General features: G+C 34.3%; 1 protein-coding gene across 7 annotated transcripts in view; it reads left to right on the forward strand.

Moving 5' to 3' along the window:
• ANO3 (anoctamin 3) overlaps positions 1-22,660 on the forward strand; it is a 347,116-nt gene that overhangs the window by 313,189 nt on the left and 11,267 nt on the right. For all 7 annotated transcript variants that reach the window (XM_036220667.1, XM_016147425.2, XM_016147424.2 and 4 more), the window contains 9 exons: positions 216-298; positions 718-858; positions 1,360-1,524; positions 12,293-12,329; positions 12,883-12,994; positions 13,773-13,830; positions 17,824-17,921; positions 20,515-20,648; positions 21,522-21,674. In XM_036220667.1, the coding sequence (XP_036076560.1) occupies positions 216-298; positions 718-858; positions 1,360-1,524; positions 12,293-12,329; positions 12,883-12,994; positions 13,773-13,830; positions 17,824-17,921; positions 20,515-20,648; positions 21,522-21,674 (981 nt within the window). The remainder of the gene's footprint in view (positions 1-215; positions 299-717; positions 859-1,359; positions 1,525-12,292; positions 12,330-12,882; positions 12,995-13,772; positions 13,831-17,823; positions 17,922-20,514; positions 20,649-21,521; positions 21,675-22,660) is intronic.

Genomic DNA, 22,660 nt, shown 5'->3' on the forward strand with positions numbered 1-22,660 from the left:
CTCTAGGAGTACACACTGACAGCAGTATACAGAGACAGGGAGAAAAGGGTGAGGGAAAATAAAATTCCCATTGTATGAATTTACTATAAATTTAATTAATTTCAGTAATTTAACAATATAGTGAAAACACACCAATCCAAAGAAAAAAAGCAATAATGAAGAATGTGATATGGTTGGGTAAAGAATTATAAAAATAATAATATTATTATTTATAGCCACAGTCTTTCTGGAGTTTTGGAAAAGGAGAAGAAGTACACTGACCTATACTTGGGACCTTGTTGAATGGGAAGAAGAGGAGGTAAGATGCTAGGAAACCAGAAGGGAAGGAAACTAGGATGACAAATGGTGCAGAAAATTATTTACTACCCTAATGTCTAGTTGGAAGCAACTAAACACCATTAGATTTTTCCCTTGATGTGTTTTTACTAACAAGATTTTTTTTTTTGAAGATAAGATAGATCAAGGATGAAGCAATGTAATTTTTTCAAAAGATCTCTATGATGTTTCCTTAGATTATATTAGTGGAAAATTGTGCTAATTAGAATATAGTTTAGGGTTTATTTGAAAAGTAGTTTGCATCTTATCTTTTTAAAGTTGCTTGTTTGCCAAGATTTAATATAAAAGTAGGCCAAATTCCAGGAATTTTGTGTCAACTCTTAAGATAATTTAAAAAAATATTTTACTTTGATATTTCAATAACTTTAGTTTCTCTCGTAGGAAACACCTCGTCCACAATTTGAAGCAAAGTATTACAAGATGGAGAGGGTGAATCCCATCAGTGGAAAACCTGAGCCATATCAGCCTTCCTCAGACAAAATCAGTCGTCTTCTTATTTCTATCTCAGGAATATTCTTCATGGTAAAGTATAACCAGTAATATCAGAATGTTGTGGGATTCCAGGATTAGAAGGAAATTCTAGGATATCAGCTCATTTTGTGACCCTGAGGATACAAGAAATCGCATTCTGTTCAATATCTTGCAACACGTACTGCTAAAAAAAAATAAAACTCACAGCAGGTCATGGAGTAATTACAAAGGGAGTTTGTGTGTGTCTTTGGGAAAAACAAAGATCATCAAACATAAAATGGAAACTGAGTTGCCCTAATGAATTAGATATCCTGTTTTAAAACCAGGCATTTCATTTGCAAGTGGACATTTGAACAGAATTTTGGCGATAACTTTCTATAGTGTAAGATTTAATATAACTTAGTTTCTTAATGGAAAAAAATAAATTTATGTATTCTTTCTTGGGAAAGTAAACTCCTTTAGCTCTTAGGGGCAGTGTGTTGGATCTCTGGTTTTGCTTCTTTCATTAATGATGAAAAACATGGATGTCTCTTTTGGTTTTCCATATCATAGATTTCTTTGGTGATCACTGCAGTCTTTGCAGTTGTGGTATATCGCCTGGTTGTCATGGAACAGTTTGCATCTTTCAAGTGGAATTTCATCAAACAACATTGGCAGTTCGCAACATCTGCTGCTGCTGTCTGTATCAATTTTGTTATCATTATGGCACTGAATCTTGTAAGTGTTTACAGTCTTTCAACGGGTACAAAAAGGAAGCAGTCTATATTTCCTTTATACTTGGATTCTATTTGCAGAAAGCCAAAATAAGACCAAGCCACATGTTTAGCAAAGGCAATTCAGTTGAGCAGAAAATATTCTATCTGTGTGGTTTAGATGATGGATTTCTTTAGAGTTATATTGTCTTTCTTTCCCTTTGAATTTATCATATTGATTAATGATAACTTCTATTCCTAAATGTCTAGTGTGTGCTAGTAATGAAAGGTACTATGTTCCTTTCATTCAAATAACAGATTGTCTGGACTAGAAAACTATTCCAATAAACTCAAACTCAGGAGAGAGTTTATTGGAAAGGTAAAGGAAAATCTGTTTGAAAATGAAGGTTTCTTATCTCGAAGGCCTCATGTGAAAAATCGCAGCTACTCCATTTTTCTTTCTCTGGGACTAAGCACTTTCCTTCCTTTCCATTCTTTTTGGTTCCCTTTTGTTCCCCTCCCCTCCTTTCTTTTCCTTATCTTTCCCTTCTTTCCTCCCTCCTACCCTCCTTCTTTTCCTCTCTTTTCTCTCTTTCTTTCTTTCTTTCTTTCTTTCTTTCTTTCTTTCTTTCTTTCTTTCTTTCTTTCTTTCTTTCTTTCTTTCTTCTCTGTCTCTTTCTTTCTTCCTTCCTTCTCTCTATCTTGTTCTCTCTCTCTTTCTTCTGTTATCAGTGCTTCTGTTTGCATGTCTGCTCTGTCCTGTCATTCCTGATAACACTTTGCATAATCATGACCTGTCTTTCTCTCACAGTCCAGTGTGCTGTAGCATTGCTATGTTTTGTCATCATCTTTGATTCTAACTTGCGACTGTGTTGGTCAGGTTTCTGTGTTTTATTTAACTTAGGTCACCCAGTGTTTTAATGTGCTAATATCTCATAAAAAGCATCTGATTGGTCCAACATCACATATACTGTTTGATACGTGAACCAAATGCCTATGGCTGAGAGAGCAGCATTAAGCTGAGGCCTACCTCTTTAGCAAGGTCTGTGGATAGGGTACTGTGTTCTCTGAAAACACTGATTAGCGTATTTAGGATAATATCTTTAATTCTTTCAACAATACCACAAGGCCAATATTCTCTCCGTTATGTAAATGAGGGAACTGAGGTCTGGAAAGTTTAATAGCTTGCCCCAAGTCACATATTAGTAAATGTTAGTGCTAGTATATTTGTGTCATGAGATAATTCATGTCGATAGATGAGCAATACACAAATAATGCAGTTCATTTTAATTTTTAGAAGGAGAATATTATTTAAAACATCTCCAAACAAGCCATACAATATTTCAATTTATTCCATTAACTCATAGATTAAAGTGAACAATAAACACTGAAAAAAATACAATACTAGAACTGAGAGGCTGATTTAATAGTATAGGTAAGGCAGTATTTGTTGTACGTTACACAAAGTCACCACATTGAAAGAGGAACCATTCATAGCATAAACAGTGTAGTTTTTTATGTTTATGATAATACTCTCTTGGTCGATAGTGAAAGATCTTGTTTGTAACAAAAGTACGTATTATGACAGTTTTCCAGTAGACAGAGGTTGCTGTGGTTGGCCCCATTATCTGAGGAAAAGGATGCTAAATAGTTGATGTGTTTATTGCTAGGTAACTCTAGCAGTCAGCCAGCCTGATCTTAAATTGACTCCATTTCTCATCCTTAGTAGGTTAGTTAACATAAAAATGACTGGTTATAGTTCTGTTATTCAGAATCTTATTGTCTAGTGGAGAAATAGGACTGAAGGCACAATGAAGACTGTGTCACACTTGAAGCACGAACGGCCCCGGGTAAGATGAGACAGAAACCATCAACTGCACCTGAAAGGTGGTGGGGTTGTGACAGTGGATCAGAAGATTCAAAGGGAGGAGAGGGTACTTACTCTGATGAGCCAAGAGCAGAAAATGGATTGTCATTAAAATAAATTCAACCGCAGGTGTACTGAGGCACAGAATTGCATGTTCTTTGTCCTAAGGAAACAGTAAAAAGTGTCTCTGAAACATACATTTATGGAAGACTGAAGAAAAAGAGATTAGAAAAGTAGAGCAGTGTTGATAGCTATGGAGATCTGAAGTAGCATGTAATAAATTTGTATATCATCTCTTCTTTAACCCCTGTGGGCAATGGGGAGCCATTAGTGTGGATATTTGATGGGTGATTAGCCACAAATCACCTTCTCTGATATATTTATAGATGTAAAAAATATTAAAATACTATAATATGTAATTATGTAATTACTAGGCTGATAAAATTTTTAACTCTAAAGAAAAACTGGGGAAAAATTAAATGGTGAAAATTGCTAAATGTAAAAGATATCTTGAATAGATTATCAACCATGAAAGAAATTGAAAGGTAACTTTTACAGACTAGTAATACTGTCTCATCTAAGGCATTGTATTAAAGACATTTTTTTTTACAATTCTAAATAAAAGATCATTTCCCATTGTGTTAATTAATTCAGAATTTAGGCAAAGATGCAGTGTTTCTTGAGCAAACATAAACCTGATATTAAAAATATATCTGGTAAGTATAGTATTAAAAATCAAACTAAAAAGCACTTATCGCTACATATATAAAAAATGCAAGTGTACATCAAAACGTTATCAGGAGTTACCTCTAAAAAGTATAGCTGATTTTTATTTTCTTTGTACACTGACTAATGTTAAACATATATTTTGCATTTTCTAAATTTTCTATAATCATATTTCACTTAAAACTAGTAAAGAATAAATATTCAATATTAATTAATTTCTAATTCTATTTTTAAAAAATCATCAATGATGGCAGTCCAAGAAAAATATAGAAAGGTTTTTATTTGATTATTATTTAGAGTAGCAAAATGGGAAAGAGACCATTTGACAAAAAATAAAGACTATTAATTCAAATTCTATATAGTGGATTATCACATAATCAATTAAACTTCTGTTTTAATATTATTTAAGGATGTGACACACAGTTACATAAACATGGCATATGATTTCACTTGTTTCCCATTGGAACAAACCTGCATTTTGAAACTGTAAGGAATGACAATAAAATATTAACAGTGGTTATCTCTCAGTAGTGGACTAATACTTGATTTAATATAACTTTTTCTGTTTATTCGAATATTTATCCTTATATATGTTTTTATTTATAATCAGAAAAAAAAAAAAAAACTTTACTTCTGAAGCATTCTACCATGATGAAAACTTGGAACAAATTAGAAATAAAATACACTTTATGGATGAGTCACCCATAAAACCACAGCCATCCAGGTAGCGACTTTAAGCCACTTTTTAAATTTTATCTTTGACCAAGAAAGAAAAGATTTATCAGTAGCTAGCAACATTACAGCACGCACGCACGCATGCGCACGGGCGCACACACACGCGCACGCACACACACACACACACACACACACACACACCACTGTTCCTCTGTTCTCATTTCTGCCCTCCCCCTCTCTCCTGCCCCCTGAGCGATGCCCAGGGTTTATCATTTTGCATTGTCAGTTCCTCAACACTGTGTCATGATAAAAGGCAGTGGACACTGGACACAGACAAAGCAGAGATTTGCTACTTGAACTAAGTGATCCTGGCTACCCCATATGACATCTTTGAACTTTAATTTCTTGATCTTTCAAATGAGAGTAATAAATACATAGAGGAATTGAAAGACGAAATGAGATCTGTTTCTAGTGCATAGAAGGTGTTCAGTGAATATTAACTTTCTTACTGATTGCTTCTCTTCAGTATTTCGATTTTTATTTCTCTTTATAAGTCTATTTATACTCCTATTTCCTTTCTTGCAAAATACCAACATTTTTTTTTATTTTCCCTTTTTCCTTATCTTTAAATAATACAGTTAGTTTATTTATTTCCCTTCAGTCCATGACGTAGAAATGCAAATGATCTTTTCTTTGGTCTTTCTAAATTCTTCAGTCCACATCTGCATCTATTTATAATTTTTCACACCTTTTTAAAAAAATGTTGTCTATTATTTATTCATGAATTTTTAAATACTCTATCGTTTGTGGAGAGATATACATATAAGTAATCATGTCTTTTATCAAATGTATCTAAAATATAAGAAAATTTGAAATTTGTTCATGCAGAAATCATACCTACAATCCTAATTTTCAGTAGCCTCACCTGTTCCTTTTAATGTCTTAATTTTATTTTCTCCCTTTTAAAGTAGATTCTCTTTCTTAGCTTTAAAGTATAAAATTGATAACATTATTAACAGTATAAAAACATTAAAAATATTAAGAAAAGTTACTTGTCTCGACCCAAAATGACACTCATCTCCCTTCCTACCATAAACTAATTGTACCCATTGGAGGTAATCAGTTTTAATGGTTTCATGTCTATTTATTCCCCACCCGCCCATCAATTATTATTGCCTTCAAAAGAAAGAGTACCCTGTGTTCCTGTGTTTATTTGGCAATTTGTTCCAAAGACCTACTGATCTTCAAAACATCCCAAGTGAATTAATGAACAGACCTAATATTTCTGAAGATGGAAAATATTTCACAAAGAAAATAAAGAAGCCAAATGTGGTTAATTAACATTTGTTTGGGAGGGCAAGCATGACAGCTCTGAGGACAGAACTTCCAGATCCAGTTTTCAGTCCTTAGTTCCTAACCTAAGTTCTTTTCAGTTAAAACAAAGACTTTGTCACGATCAGATCTGCATTTAAAAAAACATTTTCAAACATTTTCCTTATAGAAAGGTTGTTTCTATTATCATTGATATTGCAAAAATTGAAATTTGGCTGAGGTTTCCATTGGTGTACCAAACTCCAGTTTCATAGTATTCCAGTTGCTTCTTAATCACCAGTTCCTTAAACTATGACTCTTCTCCACCTTCAGTCCCTAGCCTCTGCTACCCCAGACCCTAGAATCACAATTTACCCTCATATATACAGTCCTCTCTCTCCTAAGGCTCACATCCAACTTGTTCTAAGTTTATAGGTATGATGAGGCTTAATATATTCTTTCTTCCAAAGTACTGCATTTTACAGATAGCAAAGGCTGAACAGGATGGAGTGTATCACTACTTGTAGAAATAAGACCTCCATATTGAGGTGAGGATAGTATTATTTTCATCATAAAAATAATCATCTGAGATCCCCAAAATCCCACTAGCTCTGCTTAATTAAAGACAAGAGCCCGTGCAATTTCTCGGTGTTATAAGATAATCATACACGGTTGCTGGGAGAAGATAGGACTGACTTAAATTTTCTAAATGTTTATTTCTACTTCTTAGATATTTCAGCATGAAGATTAAGGAATTATTACAAGTAGAATAGACTATCAATACTTTTCCTATGCCCTTGCAGGTGACTCAGGAGAAGATTTTAAAATGGACTTAGCATAAAGGACATGTGTGAAGTACAAAGCCAACTCAACAAATGTAAAAAGAATGTTATAGTCTTCAGATTTAGTCAGTGTAAACGATAACGCCCTTCTGAGTTTAATGCCACTCTACTAAGGATGTTAAGGCACTTCACAGATTACTAAACCACACTTCTGACTCATCTGAACACACATGATTTTTTTAAGGGCTTAAATGAGTATAGATTAAAACCAAAAATATCAAAAATGCCAGACGCTCTTAAAAATATATACCACCAAAAAGACTTACCTAGAAAACCAAATAATATTTTTTGGTATTTTTGAACCAACACTAAATATACAGCTAATAAAATGGACTTTTTGTTTTTTAATAGCTCAAATTTGTGATCCCTATGCTACTATATTCCCCAAATGAGGGACTTCACCTGTCAAAATATTTCATTAATCTAATATGCTTTACAGCTATAATCTATATGTATGAAATTATGACATGGCATGGCAAAATAGTTTAAATCAGTCAAACAATTTTTTAAATAAGGAACCTTTACTGTTTAATGTACACAGCCAGAAACCTTAAGTCATTCTTCATGCATTTTTTTTATACCCTTCATCATCTCAGAGACTTGTGAATTTTGCTTCTGTAACATCTCTCTCTTATCCATTCCCTGCTCACCATCCTCACCTCTACTTGTCATTTCTACTGTCTTTTCAGCTACTTGTTATTTCTAGCTTGGACTAGTACAGCAGCCTTCTAACTGGTTAGTCATCCTGTTTCTGTTTTTCAACTCTTCCCATCTCTGTTTCGTACTACTATTGTAAGGATCTCCCTAAATTGCAAGTTTGATCTATTTATTTTGTACCTGAAACTGCTTCACAGGTTCCCATTGCCTCTGATAAAAAGTCTGAATGTATTAGGATGGCATGGGAGGCCCTCTGTTATTTAAAGCCAGCTTTTCTCTTCTTGTCTAAAGTGGTGTCTTGCTTCCTCCCTTTCATATGCTACACAGCCACAAAACCACTTCTGTTTGCTAAGGCATTCTTCTGTTTCACAAGCCTGTCTCTTAGTTTAGTGTTTCCTGGATCCACCGATTTTTTCTTTTGTTTCCTTGAAGAATAGCTCTTCATCTTTAAAAATCCCATTTAAGGATTTCTTTCATAACGTTTTTCTCAATCTCATACATAAAATTGAATAAATTCTTCTTTGTGTTTATTCTTCTCACAAGGTACTTGGACATGCCTATTCTCCCTTTTTATCAGAGTCTCATGGTAGAATTCAATAATCCCTCTTGTGAATATTCTTCTGTTACAGTACTTGGGACATGCCTTTTCTCCCACTGTTAGAGTGTAAGTTCCTTATCGGCAAGAGCTATAGCTTCTTCATTTTTGTATCTTCAGGTCTTTGCCTAATGCTTAAAAGATATTTAGAATACATTATTTGAATAATTTTTACCTATTCTAATATTCTAGCATTCTTAATACTTCATGTTCTCAAAATTACTTTTATTATTGAAATTATATAATAGCATCTTTCAAGTTTGCAGTATTTGTTTTCATTCAAGATAATAAAAAAAATTACATTTTTTAAGCCTTCGAAACAAGTGGCTTGTGATATCTCTAAATAAATATTTTATTTGAGGGAAAAATATGAGCTAAAATAATCAAAATAACCAAGCCCCATTCAGAGTCTCCTTTGTGGAGCTAGGCAATCTGTATTTTTAAAAATGCATTTTAAAAAAATACAAGCGATTCTAATTCAGTCAGTCCCTAAAATAGCATTAGGAAATCGTTGATTTAAGGGATTTAAGGTAATTTTGATACATAGCCAAGATCAGAAACCACATTTGCCAATATAAATTCCAAGTAATTTAACAATGTTTAAAACTCTTATCGTTTCTAACATCTTGTGCCAAGCATATAACTAAAATTTTGCAAAGCCAGAATGTGAAACCAGGAGTTCCTCTTTTACTAATTTCATCCTTCTCATTTTTATTTTGGTGACCTGAAATAGTAATGCTACTTAAAGGTAATATGGTTATTATCATACATATGTTACCATCATATCAGGAAATATTTTCAAGAAGATTTTAATAAAAAATTCAAAATATACACTTATTCCAAAATGTATACTCCTATAGCTTGACAACAAAACCTTAATTAATTTAAGAATAGGTCACAGTTGTCTGGTCTCATGATTTACGTGTAGTTTTTAAGAAAAAATAAAAATATCACAACAGAAGTACTTTTGTACTTTGAAATATCTAGGATTAATCCAATTAAACCATTTCAGCACTGTCCATAAGAGCATAAACTCTTTTTGGTATTTCTTCTGTCATTTTAAAATCCATGTACCATGCAATGAGTACATTATAAGAACAACAACAACAAAAAAAGGCCTAAATACATTTGATTGAGTCAGTAGTCTGTGCTGGTTCCAGACTCTTCCACGTTATTTATATGTTTCCCTCTCTGGAGTCCAAAGTATGGATTCCTATGTTTCTTTATAGGCCTGATCTCTGAAGACCTCAAAATGTACCTAATTTTCCTTAACACCTGGTTACCACTGGTTAGTACAAATAGGTTATTATGGAATAAAGTGGGTCAAAGGGTTGGACCACACATCTTAACCTAGAAAGGAAGTAATCCCAAATGACTCATTTAATAAGAAGGCTGGCTTTTAAAAAATTATTTATTTAGTTTGTTCACGTCTATGTCCACAGTTTCTAGAAATTCAGAAAGGTTGATTACTGGAAAAGAGCAGTCTCTTTTTGATTTTGCAGAAGTCTGTTTGGAGCTCATTTTTACAGTGAAGGTTAGGTTGTGAGGCTCCAAATCTGAAGCGAAGAGCGCTAAAACAAGCATAGAACCCCTTAATGCTCCTCTCAAACAGCCTTGCCCTTTTCCTGCCTTTGCCGTTCTTATTTTTCCCCAACTGATTTCCACATAACACCCCAAAACAAAGCATTAGTGGGAAGGTAATGATTGTAGCTCAAAATGATTTCTAAAGTTTTTACTATGGCCTTCCAGGCCCTGAAATATTGATTCACTCTGAGATCTCTGTGACTCATTTCTTCTTACTTTGCTCCTTTACTACCTCCACTCCTGTCCTGCAACTTCCTTGTCCTTCCTGAAGCACTGCAAGCACATGTCAGTCTCAAAGCAATTGCCCTTACTGTGTCTCAAGCTACTTAGCCCAAATCTCTGCTCGGTTTCCTCCCTCACTTCATGCAGTTCTCTACTTAAATGTCACCCTCTTGAAGAGGCTTCCCTTACCACTCTGTAAAACAATACTCTGCCCAGGATCTCTCTCTATCCACACAGCCTGCTTCGTTTTTCCTTGTAGAACTGTTTGTTTCCTGACCAGTTACGTATGTGTTTGTTGTCTCTTCCCACTGGAATTTAAGTTCCATGAAAGTAGAGTATAATATCTATATCTATATATCTATAAATATAGTGACCAGAACAGTTGACCCTGAACCCCTTATTCTCTTCTCCCCCAAATATGTGTCTATTTCTCTTCAGACACAAACATGCATGCGCACGCACGCGCGCGCGCACACACACACACACACACACACACACACACAAAACTTGCACTGTCAAAGCGATTGCTGTCATACACCATGCAGCTGGATATACTTACGCTATGGTTATTCCTGCACTTTGTGATTGACAAGTCAATGCATGGACAGGTTTTGTGGCTCATCATGCTGATGGTGCCCTTTGGCTAGCATTAGGGCTTGGATGATGCAGGTTCTCAAGTACTCCAGAATGCTTTCCAAGAGCTGTATTTCCAGAGGTGCTATGGCATCTCTGTGATTTATAACATTCCTCCAAAAGTCATTTTAACCCCTGGGGCATAAGCTGCAGATATTACCACCCAAGCTTGCAGACAGATTTTATGTAGTAAGTATTAAGACAAAAATCTGAAATCGTTTCTATAACAAGGCATAGCAAAGATGGTATAAGAGAGCCATATTGCAAATTCTGACTTTGCTACTTCCTTAATAATGTTATCTCAGACAAGGTACCGGACATTCTAAATCTTAGTTTCCTCTTCTGTAAAATGGGGATCATTTATACATACCTATTGGATGAAATTGTTGTAATATGTATATGTATGTAAAGCATTGCTTGGAACTAGCCAAATACTGTAAATGGCAGTTATTTAAATAAAATTTTCTTTCAGTCCCCAGAAGGGCACTTAATTCAGTGCTAGAAGCACAGTACTGCTCAAGTACTATTTGCTGATTGACAAGTCTATCTTATACCTTTTGTAAACCCTTCTGTATTCATCTTACTTGATAAAGAAAACATTTTAAATCAAGATATTTGTGCTTGTGAATTCAAGCTAATTTTCTCCTAAAATTTACTTGTGGGTATAGTTAAAATAAAAATCTACACTAGAGATCGAATAAGACTATTATATTCAATGTAATCTTTCTTTCTTAAGAAAACACTTTGAATCTTAAGAAGAGGTAGATTTGAATTATGACCAAGATGATAATTACAATTGTTCCATTGAAAGAATAGGTAGTTGTTAAAGTGACCAGATACCTACCTTTAAATATCACTTGCCAACAGGCAAGGTTATTGGAATTTATAATCTAAAGGATAAATTTTAGAATTATAGGTTATGTCGTAATATTTGCATGTAAGCACATATATCCACAAACACATGTCACCCTTCTCTCTGTAGTAAATATAGTTTTCCCAACTATATAGTTGGGAAATATAGTTTTTCCAACTCTATTTACTTGGAATATTGTAATTTTTTTCCGTCAAGTCTGCATGAGTGGAAGGCAGAGCATGTCGAGCAGAGAGAAGGTGGCAGAAGATGAAAAATGTTATTATCTTTTGTGCATGTGCCTTGCTTATAGATCACATAGATTTGACTTATGAATTTTGTTTTAAAAACCACCAAATCAATTTTGTTCTTTAAGAATGCAAATTTGCACACTGTCTTTGTCATAGTTTGGAAAATGCTTTATCAATAGTAAAGAAGTCAAGTTTCCTCTTAGCCTTCCAGTGTTGTCAAAAAGCACATATGATTTGCTGATCAAATCCCAGGTCAGTCATTGACTAGTTAAAGGATTTGGGGATTTTTTTCAAGCCTCATTTCATTGATTTATTAAATAGAAATAAAGATAGCTACCAGAAAAGGCTTTGTTATTACAGAAAGCAAATGTGTCTATATATATACACATATTTACAGCATATTTATATTGTCTGCATTTTGTGTGTATATGTAAAGCTCTACATAGTTTTAAAACATGTTTCTCCTTAATTAAAAATGTAGCCACTTTGTAGAATACACTTTAGATGTTTCTTCAAATAGTGTAAATAACAGCTTTTCTAAAGAAAAAAGTAATAGTAATTGTATTCTTTCTTATTACAGGCCTATGAAAAAATTGCTTTCCTTCTCACTAATTTAGGTACGTCCATTTTTCTTCACTCCTTAGTAAGAGAATAACATATGAGCATATCAGTCTGTAGTTGCTTTATGTATTTTAATGTTTTTAATATCAACTTCAGTTACATAACTGTCAATTAAAATGAAAGAGGTGGCATAGAATATTGGACTACATCCCATGACTATAGAGAGGCAATGTATATAGTCATAAAATCTCCTTACTAGAAATCAGCAAATTTCATTCTTCCTGCATTGGAGTGCTTTTTTTCTCTGCCTTTTCAGTTCTTTGGTTTTTTTTTTTCCCCTCCCAAGTAGTTTACTTTAATAACAGGCATCACATATTTGTAGCTGTTGGAAAGTCTGAAGATTGTCCCATTGGATCCTTTTATCAACTCTGTAGAGCGGATATTACCATACACATTTTACAGATGCAGGTACTAGAACACAGAGACTTTGAGTACCTCACAGAACTAGTAAATGACTGAACCTGAACTTAAACAAGAGGTTTCAGATTCCACATCCACATTTCTTGTCATTCACTTCATCTATGTAAACACACCCTTTATTTCTTTTAGAATTTCCTCGAACAGAATCTGAGTGGGAAAATAGCTTTGCCCTAAAGATGTTCCTCTTCCAGTTTGTCAATTTAAACAGTTCTATCTTCTATATTGCTTTCTTTTTGGGAAGGTAAGTCAACTTTATACACATTATCTTTACAGAATGAAAAAAATGGTCTACAATTTCATTGCCAATTTGTTAACAAAAGTGGCACTTTTTTATCCCCTACCTTGGAAAACTATGCTAATCAGTTTTCACATGCATTTTTCATCAAAAGACTTCTCAGTATAGTGCCTTCTGGTGCATTACCAATTAAAGTTGACATAAAAAAAAAATAATAAAACCTATGTGCCATACTTGTTTTGAATTATGACTATCCAATCATCAGTAATGGTTTTGTTAAATGAGAAAATAATTTTTGTGTAACCTTAGGTTCTAGTATGGTTCCTTAATATGGAAACTTGTGTTAAAAAGGTTTTTTTTGTTTTCTGTCTTTGCTGGAAAATATGAAAAAGAAACATTAAACTACTGGTTCTGGCTTGCCATATGCTTATCAGACCAGCCAGTGTCATGGAAACATACTGAAGCTAGAAAGATTTTACACTAAATAATTCAGCATATTATATTAATATTCATTAATTAAGTCAACAGACATTAAAACTGAAAAATATCATTCGGTTGGTTTGTCTGTACTTTCCCAACCCATTGGTACTGAATTTACACATCACTTTTCTCTTTTTAAGTCAGGTACTTTGATGTATAAGCATGGCCTAAGTCAACAGTCTAGGGACAGATTGCACCAATGAACATTTATATCTACCCACACATGCACTTGTTGTGATGCATTAGTAGAGGTTCTTCAGTCAATCCCACATAAATGCTAATGAATTAAAATGGCTTTTTACAGATTTGTAGGCCACCCAGGAAATTACAATAAACTTTTTAACCGGTGGAGACTAGAGGAAGTAAGTAACCTTGTAAGGGTGGGTGTGGAGATGTGCATGGATTTGGGCCAATGACTGGGAGGAAGGGGGGTGGGAAGAGAGAGAAAAAGGTAGAAATAGGGAATTTCAGGTATGCTAAAGAGAATACATGGAGAAAGCCTAAAACTTTGTAAGAACATATACTTTCTATTATAGAAAACTGACCTCACATGTTAACCTTGCTACTTATTAATTTATTGCCCTTAATTTAAACTCTCTGCATATTTGCATCCTCATCTGTAAACTGGCAGTAGTAATCTTTAGGTTGCAAAATTGATGGTAGCTGAGACAATTTTCATAAAACAATTAGCACAACCCCTGGCCTGTGATAGGCACTCTGTGAATTGTAGTTGATATTTATCTGTGCTCTGTCTCTGTAGCTATCCAGGTATTATTTTATTGGCCAAAGGCAGACTAAGGTCTTTCAAAATCCCAGGTTTCTGGGAAGGCTTCAAATTGAACTTGTAGTTTTTCTTCATAGCCCAGAACTACTAAATCTGCTAAAAGGCTTTTCATCTACCCAATTTGAGAATCAATGCTTACTTTTTTCCTTGAGTGTCCAACTGGAGTTAACAAGGGTAGTTTGGAGAACAGAGTGGTTACAGGCAGGTATATCTGCATTTTGATGCCATCGTAGGGACCGCTACCACAAATAATTTTGTTGATTTGGATATTCTTACTCTTAATTGTGCAATTATTGAAAGTCATGATTCTTCTTTGAAAATCCCAAGGAAATATTGACAATACTGTGTCAGGAAAAATGTTTAATAACCATCCTAGACATCTTCCACAATGTATGTGACAGATAGTGGCCATGTTTTTCAACAAAAGATTACGTATTTTTATTTAAAAAAAATCAGTGAAATGAAAATATGGGTTTGTGATAGACCCTAGAAATTCTTGAAGTGTAGATAAAAAAGGTATAGATAATGGAAGATAAGAACTGACTCTCTGAATTCAGTCATACAACAAGCACATATTGACATGTACTCTCTTTTAGGCCTCTGCTGGGTAAATGGGGTGTACGAATGAAAAAGTCCCTTTCTTTTCTTTGATGATGTTAATAGTCTTAAAGAAAAGAACATAACCATGATATATAACAAATATTTTGTATTTTGAATCTACATTCCAATTCTGTCCTACCCAAATGCATGATTTTCTATATCTCTAAGTCTATTTTTTCTTTTGTAAAACTGTGATATGAAAAGCTATTTCAGTAGTACTGGTGATGGGTGGATTAAATTCGATTATTCGTGTAAAATCCTTGGCATGAAAAAATGGTAATTGTTATAAAAAGAAAAAAAAGCACTGTACTACAATTTAGAATATTTATGAACAGTTATACTGGACTTTCCTCATACCCTGATGTATAATATCTCACAAAAATGTTTTGTAAATCTATATAAAATGTTAATAATAGCTAATATGTAATGAGTGCTTACCATATGCCTGCACATTTTAGCAGTTGTTTTTAAGTGTTCTACACATATTAATACATTTAATCCTCACAAAAATTCTATTATTATACTCATTTTACAGATGAGAAAACAGAAGCTTAGAAAAGTTACATAATTTGCATATAATTATAGTAACATACTGATAAACTTATGAAGTTATCAAATTGATACCAATTTTACCCAGGCAGCCTAGCTTCAGAGTCTGTGCTCTGAATAGTGTGCTTTTCAGACACCATTGGGATAGCAGATAGGCCCAATTGAGAACATAATGGAAATTGATTTTCATAAGAGATTCCTGAATGATTGCTGGCTCCCACACGTAAATTGGATTTGGAATAAACATATAAAATCGGATGAAGTGAAAGGAACATGGATATTGGAGTCTGATACTAAACTTTATCATCTACACAATGGAGATACCAACACCCATCTTACCAAATTCTTATGAGGAGCAAATGAGAAAAATATGTAAAGGCACTGAGCTTCAGGTTGTCCATGGTCACATGATTTTGAGTGGTGCAATGACAATGAAAGTCTGGGTCTCCTACATACTCACCCATGGTTTTTATTTATTCTAAGTATAGGCTCTTCTCTACCAAATGAATTTTAGAGTGTTGGAGGACTAGATTTAGCTCAAGAGAATCATTAGATGAGGGGAGCCAAGCCACAAAAACTATTGCACCTCTTTCACTGCCCTGTAAATCACAAAGTTATCAAGGCTCAATTTCAACAAAATTAGAAATGGCCAGTCACTCAGCCTCCCCACTTTGACTTACCATTGTGAAGAGTGATTCAACCACATGGTTCTATGGTGGTCTTCTTTTTCTCTTCCCACATAATAATATGCGTTGCTAAACCAGCCCTTCAAGGCAACAAACAAACACATTTGGTAAATAGAATTCATCCTTAGCATTATGGAAAAAAAGCACTGGATTAGGGTGCAGAAGACCAAGGCTTTTATTTCCATACCACCAGTCAGCATTGTATGACCTTGGCCAAGTTAATATGCTTCTTTGAGAGTCTCTGCAAAAATTATGAGTTTGACCTTACAGCTACAACCTATGATCTGCCTCTGCAGCTTAGTAATTATTCTGCCTCAGACATATATACACACACACACACACACACACACACATGGCAGAGTTCAGGGGGTCCTAAATTCATCGAGGGGCATGCTTGGATGGGAGAACTGAGACTTCACACAATAAAAATTACCGCTGGAAAACCTTCTCTCTGGCTCAGATTAGGGAGTTTTAAATTACTGGGCTGGAACTGGAAAAGCAGGCTCTTCGTGTCCTAATTATTTGTTCCCTTTGAAGTCCTACTGGTACTGATGTGATAGAAATAGAAACTGTGGATCAAAGCTATGGAGTCTATCATCTTTATGAGCAGGACATGAACCCATTTCCAAAGAAAGAGACCCACGCTTTCCTACCAAAATATCTTCTACAGTGCAAAGTTTTCAAGTAAAATGCATTGATTATCATTTTCATTGTAATCACATTTTTGTTTGTGGAGGTTTCTGATGATAACTTATACTGAACATCTTAAAAAAAAAAAACAGAGAAGCAAAGAGAAAGCAAAATTGGGATAGTGCTAGCAAACTATTTTGTGGCATGCTGTTATTACTTAAAAATATGTTATGATATATGTAGGTACTCCCTCTCCAGGAGGGAGAGCTTAACACCTGCCCCCATCTTGAGAATAGCCTAGACTTAGGCACTTCTAAAGAAAAGACTAGAGAAAGGGAAAAATGAGTAAATTTGTGGTAGAAACACCTGGAAAATACTAAATCAAGTGATAAAGGTTAATATAACTATTAACCTCGGATCATGTTGGGTTGGGTACTAGAGCAGAAAGAAGATATAAATTGAAAAACTGGTGAACTCTAAATAAATAAAGTCTAGAGTTTAGTTAATAGCAATGTTGGCTTCTTAGCTTGGACGAATATATGTTGGTAATGTAAGGGGCAATAGAGGGAATTGGGTGAGGAGTATATGGATGCTATACTATATTTGCAAATTTTCTACAAATTTAAAATTATTCTGAGAAAATTATTTTAAAATAATCATTATAACCATTTTGTCATAGAATTAAATAATTTTCTATTTCCTGACTCTCTCTCTCGCTCTATGTATATATATACACACACACATACATAAATATGTGTGTATGTATATTAATATGTATATTATGTATAATATGTGTGGAATACATAGTATTCCAGAGCATCCATTAAAGGTGTTTGTACCTAACACAGAACTTGGCAGATAATAAACGCTCATTAAAAGTGAGATTTGTTGTTATCGCTATTACAATTTCGATTAATATTCCCGTATAAATCCTGAAAACTCCCATACCAAGTGTCCTCATCCATGCCTTTCCTTTCTTGTTTCTGTTTTCTGTATTCATTGAGATAATGTGACCTAGTTAGAGTTTGCTTTACAATTTGAAGGTGAGGATGTCGAAGCCAACCAAGAAGGGAAAGATAATGACTGTTCTTGTCATCCTGTTTCAGTGCCACCCCAGTGGCTGTTTGATCGACCTCTGCCTCCAGATGGGAGTCATCATGTTTTTGAAGCAAATATGGAACAACTTCATGGAACTGGGATACCCGTGAGCACTTTATTTTTAAGCTTGCCTTATATATAGTTACTAAGAAGAAAGACAGAGGTAGTGTGAATAGTTCTTAAAAATTTAGGCTTGGCCATCAGAGAGATGATGGTTCAGTTCCTGTTCCACTTTTCATTAAGTGTGTGTGACAGTGTGTATGTCGATAAGACTTTCTGAGCCTCAGTTTTCACATTCCTATGAGGGGATCAACCACTATATCAACCTCGAGAATAGCTGTAAAGACTAAAGGAAACAATAGATGTAGAGTAACTAGTACTCTGCTCAACACATTAAGATTTGTTTCTATTCTTCAAACATTATTGATAGTATAGGGTTTTGAGGATAACAATAACTTTCTGGTTTTTTTTGGCTATCAAAAGACCAAGGTCATTGTTGTTTAATAAAAAGAGACTCCATTTCTGCGCGCGCGCGCGCGTGCGCACACACACACACGCACACACACACACACACACACCCAAAATCATTAGAACAGAATCGATTGTGATAACATCAAATCAATAGCACTATATTTTGTCCCTTTAGATGAGTTTTAACCGTCTTTGAAATGCTGACATGGAAGAATACTCAATACCCACTTTTAAATCTTTTAAAATATATTATTACCCTTCAGAATACAGTTAAATATATGTTTAAAACAATGTGGTTTGGAAACTTTGAGGCCTAAGCAAGGTTAAAAACGTGACTATTTTGAAGAATTTCCTGACTGTGGGGGAAGAACAGGTTACTTGATTGATGATATAAATAACTTAGTCTTAATTATCAAATTACATCGTGATTCTTTATCCTGTTGGCCCACAAATGGTATCAGACATTCCTAAGCATAGGCCTTAGGATTGGAGAGGTGATATTAACCCTGAAATCTGCCATAAAGTATTGTGTTAAATTACAGGCAGTCTTCGATTGTGGACTATGAAATTACCAAAACCCAGTTCAAATTCCTTCTCTATACTTTGCTTAAAGATGCTGATAATTTTCTTGACCTCTCTGAGACATCTTTTTAATTTGTAAATTAAAAGACTTGTAAAGATTGAGATGACTCAATGCTCGTTAAACCTTCATCAATAAATGGCAGAACTTTTCTGTGAAGAGATTTTTATATAGATCCTCAATGTTCATAACAGATTAAAATAAATATCTTCTAAATGAAAACAGAATAAGGGATGAAAGATTGGAGAACCTCATCTGTTCTTCATAACCCTTCCTATCCTTGGCTTGCCTTTTTGAAACATAGGGTTTGGGGAACATAATTTGAAAATACCTGAGGAAATTAGTTATTAAGTGCCTAGTACAGGATCTGACATGCTATGAATACTTCATAAACGCCATCAAGACCGTGTAGTGATCATTACAGTACTAAAAATGATTTTTATAGTTATTATTATCTGTGGACTTTTATACATACCATACACTTTGGGCAGCACATTTTTACCATGGCCTTGTCCAGTGGTCAGCCTGGATTATGCACATCAAATCCAGAGTATATGATAGCAAGGGACATCTTGGTGGTATTTTCCCAATAGCTGGGCAAAGACATTGCTGAAGAAAATCTAGCAGGTGTGGGCCAGTTACTAAAGCAATGATTTTCAAACTTTTAAACCATAATTCTCTTTCTTCAAGTAAAATCTTAAGTAGAACTGAAATAAATAAAAAAGAAAGGTGCACACCTGCCTCAGTCCCACCCTCCAGCCCCTTTCTCGTTGTCATGGGGCCCCAATGGCAGCCTCCATGGGACTCAACAGTGAAGCACTGCTTGACATTCTTGTCCATATGTGGTTGTTCTTCCAATTCTCACTGAGTTCCTAGGCCCATGATTAATTAAAATTGAGAGTGTGTATTAGTCACTGAGTCCTCTGAAATTTATTTCATTCTACAGGTAATTTCATCTAACACTTAATTTATTACTCAGAAGTCTACAATGTATGCATACCAGGATGTTTCTGAGTCAGATAATTTCAAGACTATGCTGAGCTAGACTCAACACAGAACCATTGCCTATAAATTATTGTTCACTATAATAGCAGAATGTAATCACTAAATGTTCAAATCCTTTGTGAAGTGACTTGTTAAAAGTCATACAGCTGATGCATTGCAGGGTGGGAACTAGAGCCTACATGTCTTAAAACCTTATCTAAGGCTCAGTTATTTAATATGAAACATGATTTTCTCATGTTCAGAGAGCACAGCCCAGAAGATTGTGGGTTATGGGCAACAAAGGGCTCAGATGCAATCATAACAGGCAACATAGGAGTTTAAGTATTTATGTAGGTGGGTATAAGGGGGAATCATAGAAACATGTTCACCTAAGCAATATCAGGAAGCACCTAGGTATATGAGGGGATTAATTTCTAGATAAATATGTAGATGCTAACAGGGTATAGTTGAGTTCCAGAAGACTGAGGCCTGTTCTCCCATGCTAAACTTAAAAGATGAGAGCATACACAAAGGTATTCACTTCCTAAGAATGCCTAGTGTAATCTCAGGGAAGTTGGTGTTTCTCTTTTCTTAATACACTACAAATTGTTCACTAAATGCTTAAATAAGAGCTCAAAAGCCCTTCGTCTGCTCTGTCGTGTAGGTTGATCCAGAACTGGTGGTCAAGACATAAAATCAAGCGAGGAATCCAAGATGCATCTATACCTCAGTGGGAAAATGATTGGAATCTGCAGCCCATGAATATTCACGGACTGATGGATGAATACTTAGAAATGGGTAAGGAAGAACCTTCTGAGGACTTCCTGATTCTGTTTTTCTATTTTACTCAGGCTTTGGCTCAAGAGAGAAAAGCATCTCTCTCCTTTTCAACTCCAAGCATCTTAAAAGACATCCGCACCTTTATCTAAGCAGAACTAGAGAAGAGATGAAAGCAATGCCCTTGGAAGGCTCACACATTTTGTCCTCTGTCAGCCATAACATTTAACCTAAGTAAAGATTTTTCTCATAATGAATCACCTAGCTTTTGAGCAATATTTTAAAAGAACAAAATAAAGCTGAACTCATTCTTATGTTGAGAAACATACTATCCCACCCAAATAAAGCTATAATTCTTTTTCACAATATGTCTTTGCACAGACCTAGTCTGAGCCTTAGCTTCTTTGAGAAACATATTTATATTAAGAAAATAAGGATTCCCATTCCAAATATTTAAAAAATCACTGTGTGATTTTTAAAATCTTGACATTTGCTCATTCTCTGGCCTTCAGTTTTTTCATCTATAAAAAGAGAGAAGGTTAAGTCTCTTGGGTCCCTTCTAGAGCTCAGTATTTTTATTCAAGGCCTCCTCCTTAACTCCTTCTGTCTTTACTCCTCCTTCATGCTGCGTAGCATAGAGGTGGAGAGAACATAGACTTTCAATGTATTGAGATCTGAGCTTGAATGTAGGTTTTAACATTTTCTAGTTTTCTACCCTTAAGCAAAATTACTTAACACAGAGGAGCTATCATTTTCTCAACCGTAAAATGAGATAAATATATTTACCTTATAGGGATGTTGAAGGGCAACTTATGCAAAGCACCTAATATGGCACAAAGAAGGCATTCGATAAATGATCCTGTTTACTATTTCTCTCATGTTCTCCCTTTACAGTTTTGCAGTTTGGTTTTACCACCATCTTTGTTGCGGCTTTTCCTCTGGCCCCTCTTTTGGCTTTGTTAAACAATATCATTGAAATCAGACTGGATGCATACAAATTTGTCACACAGTGGCGAAGGCCTCTGCCAGCTCGAGCAACTGACATAGGTAAGATTCAGGAATTAAAAGTGTTTGCATTGCTAAAACCAAAATGTAACTTGATCTTATTTAACACTAATTTGTGTTTCTATCACTGGGGCTCCCTTCCAGCCATAACAAAACTGAGCAGTTTTAGTTAACAGAAGAATGAAATGAATACTAACTTAGTTAAGAGTAGGTTCATACTGAGCATGCTATTTCCTAAACTTGTTTGTAACTACAAGGTATCTCATAGATATCTTTCTAAGTTAATAGAGTTCTACATCATTCTTTACAATTGTACAGATTTCTATTATATGTTGTATGACATTAAAAAAAAATCAGTCCCCTAATTAGAGATGTTCAGATTGCTTCATTTCTTACTATTATAAACAACAGTGAGGTGAACATCTTCATCCATACTTTGTCTAATTATTTCTTCAAGATAAATTCCTAGAATAGAACTCCTGTATCAAAAAGCATATACATTTAAAATTTTGACAATTTGTCATGTTCTTCAGAAATATTGTGTCAACTTATACTCCTACCATAAGTGAATGAATGCCCATTTCTCTATTTCCTCAACAACTCCAAATGTAATAAAGTTTTTTGTTGTTGTTACATACTCAGCAATCTGAAAAGGAAAAAATGATACCTTATTATACTTATTTGCATTTTTATAACTAGAGATTAAATATATTTGTATTTCTTCTTTACTAATTTATATCCTTGTATTTATATCTTTTGGCCACTATATCTGATTTGGTAATCTTTATCATATTAAGATTATTCACCTTTTATATATGTTGTGAACATTTTCATATGCTAGCTTTTAATTTTTTTACTCTATAATGAATAAGACTTTAAAATGCATATAAAATAAAATCATTATATAGTTATTATTTATGGTATTCTTAAAAAGGTCCTCCCAATTTCACCCCTTGTTTTAATTGTTATTTTGAATTTTAGACCTACACGTGTTATTTGACTTTTGTTTGTTGGCATTTTATGATTTT

This window comes from Rousettus aegyptiacus, unplaced genomic scaffold (assembly GCF_014176215.1).
Source record: "Rousettus aegyptiacus isolate mRouAeg1 unplaced genomic scaffold, mRouAeg1.p scaffold_m13_p_5, whole genome shotgun sequence".
Classification (NCBI taxonomy): Eukaryota; Metazoa; Chordata; class Mammalia; order Chiroptera; family Pteropodidae; genus Rousettus; species Rousettus aegyptiacus.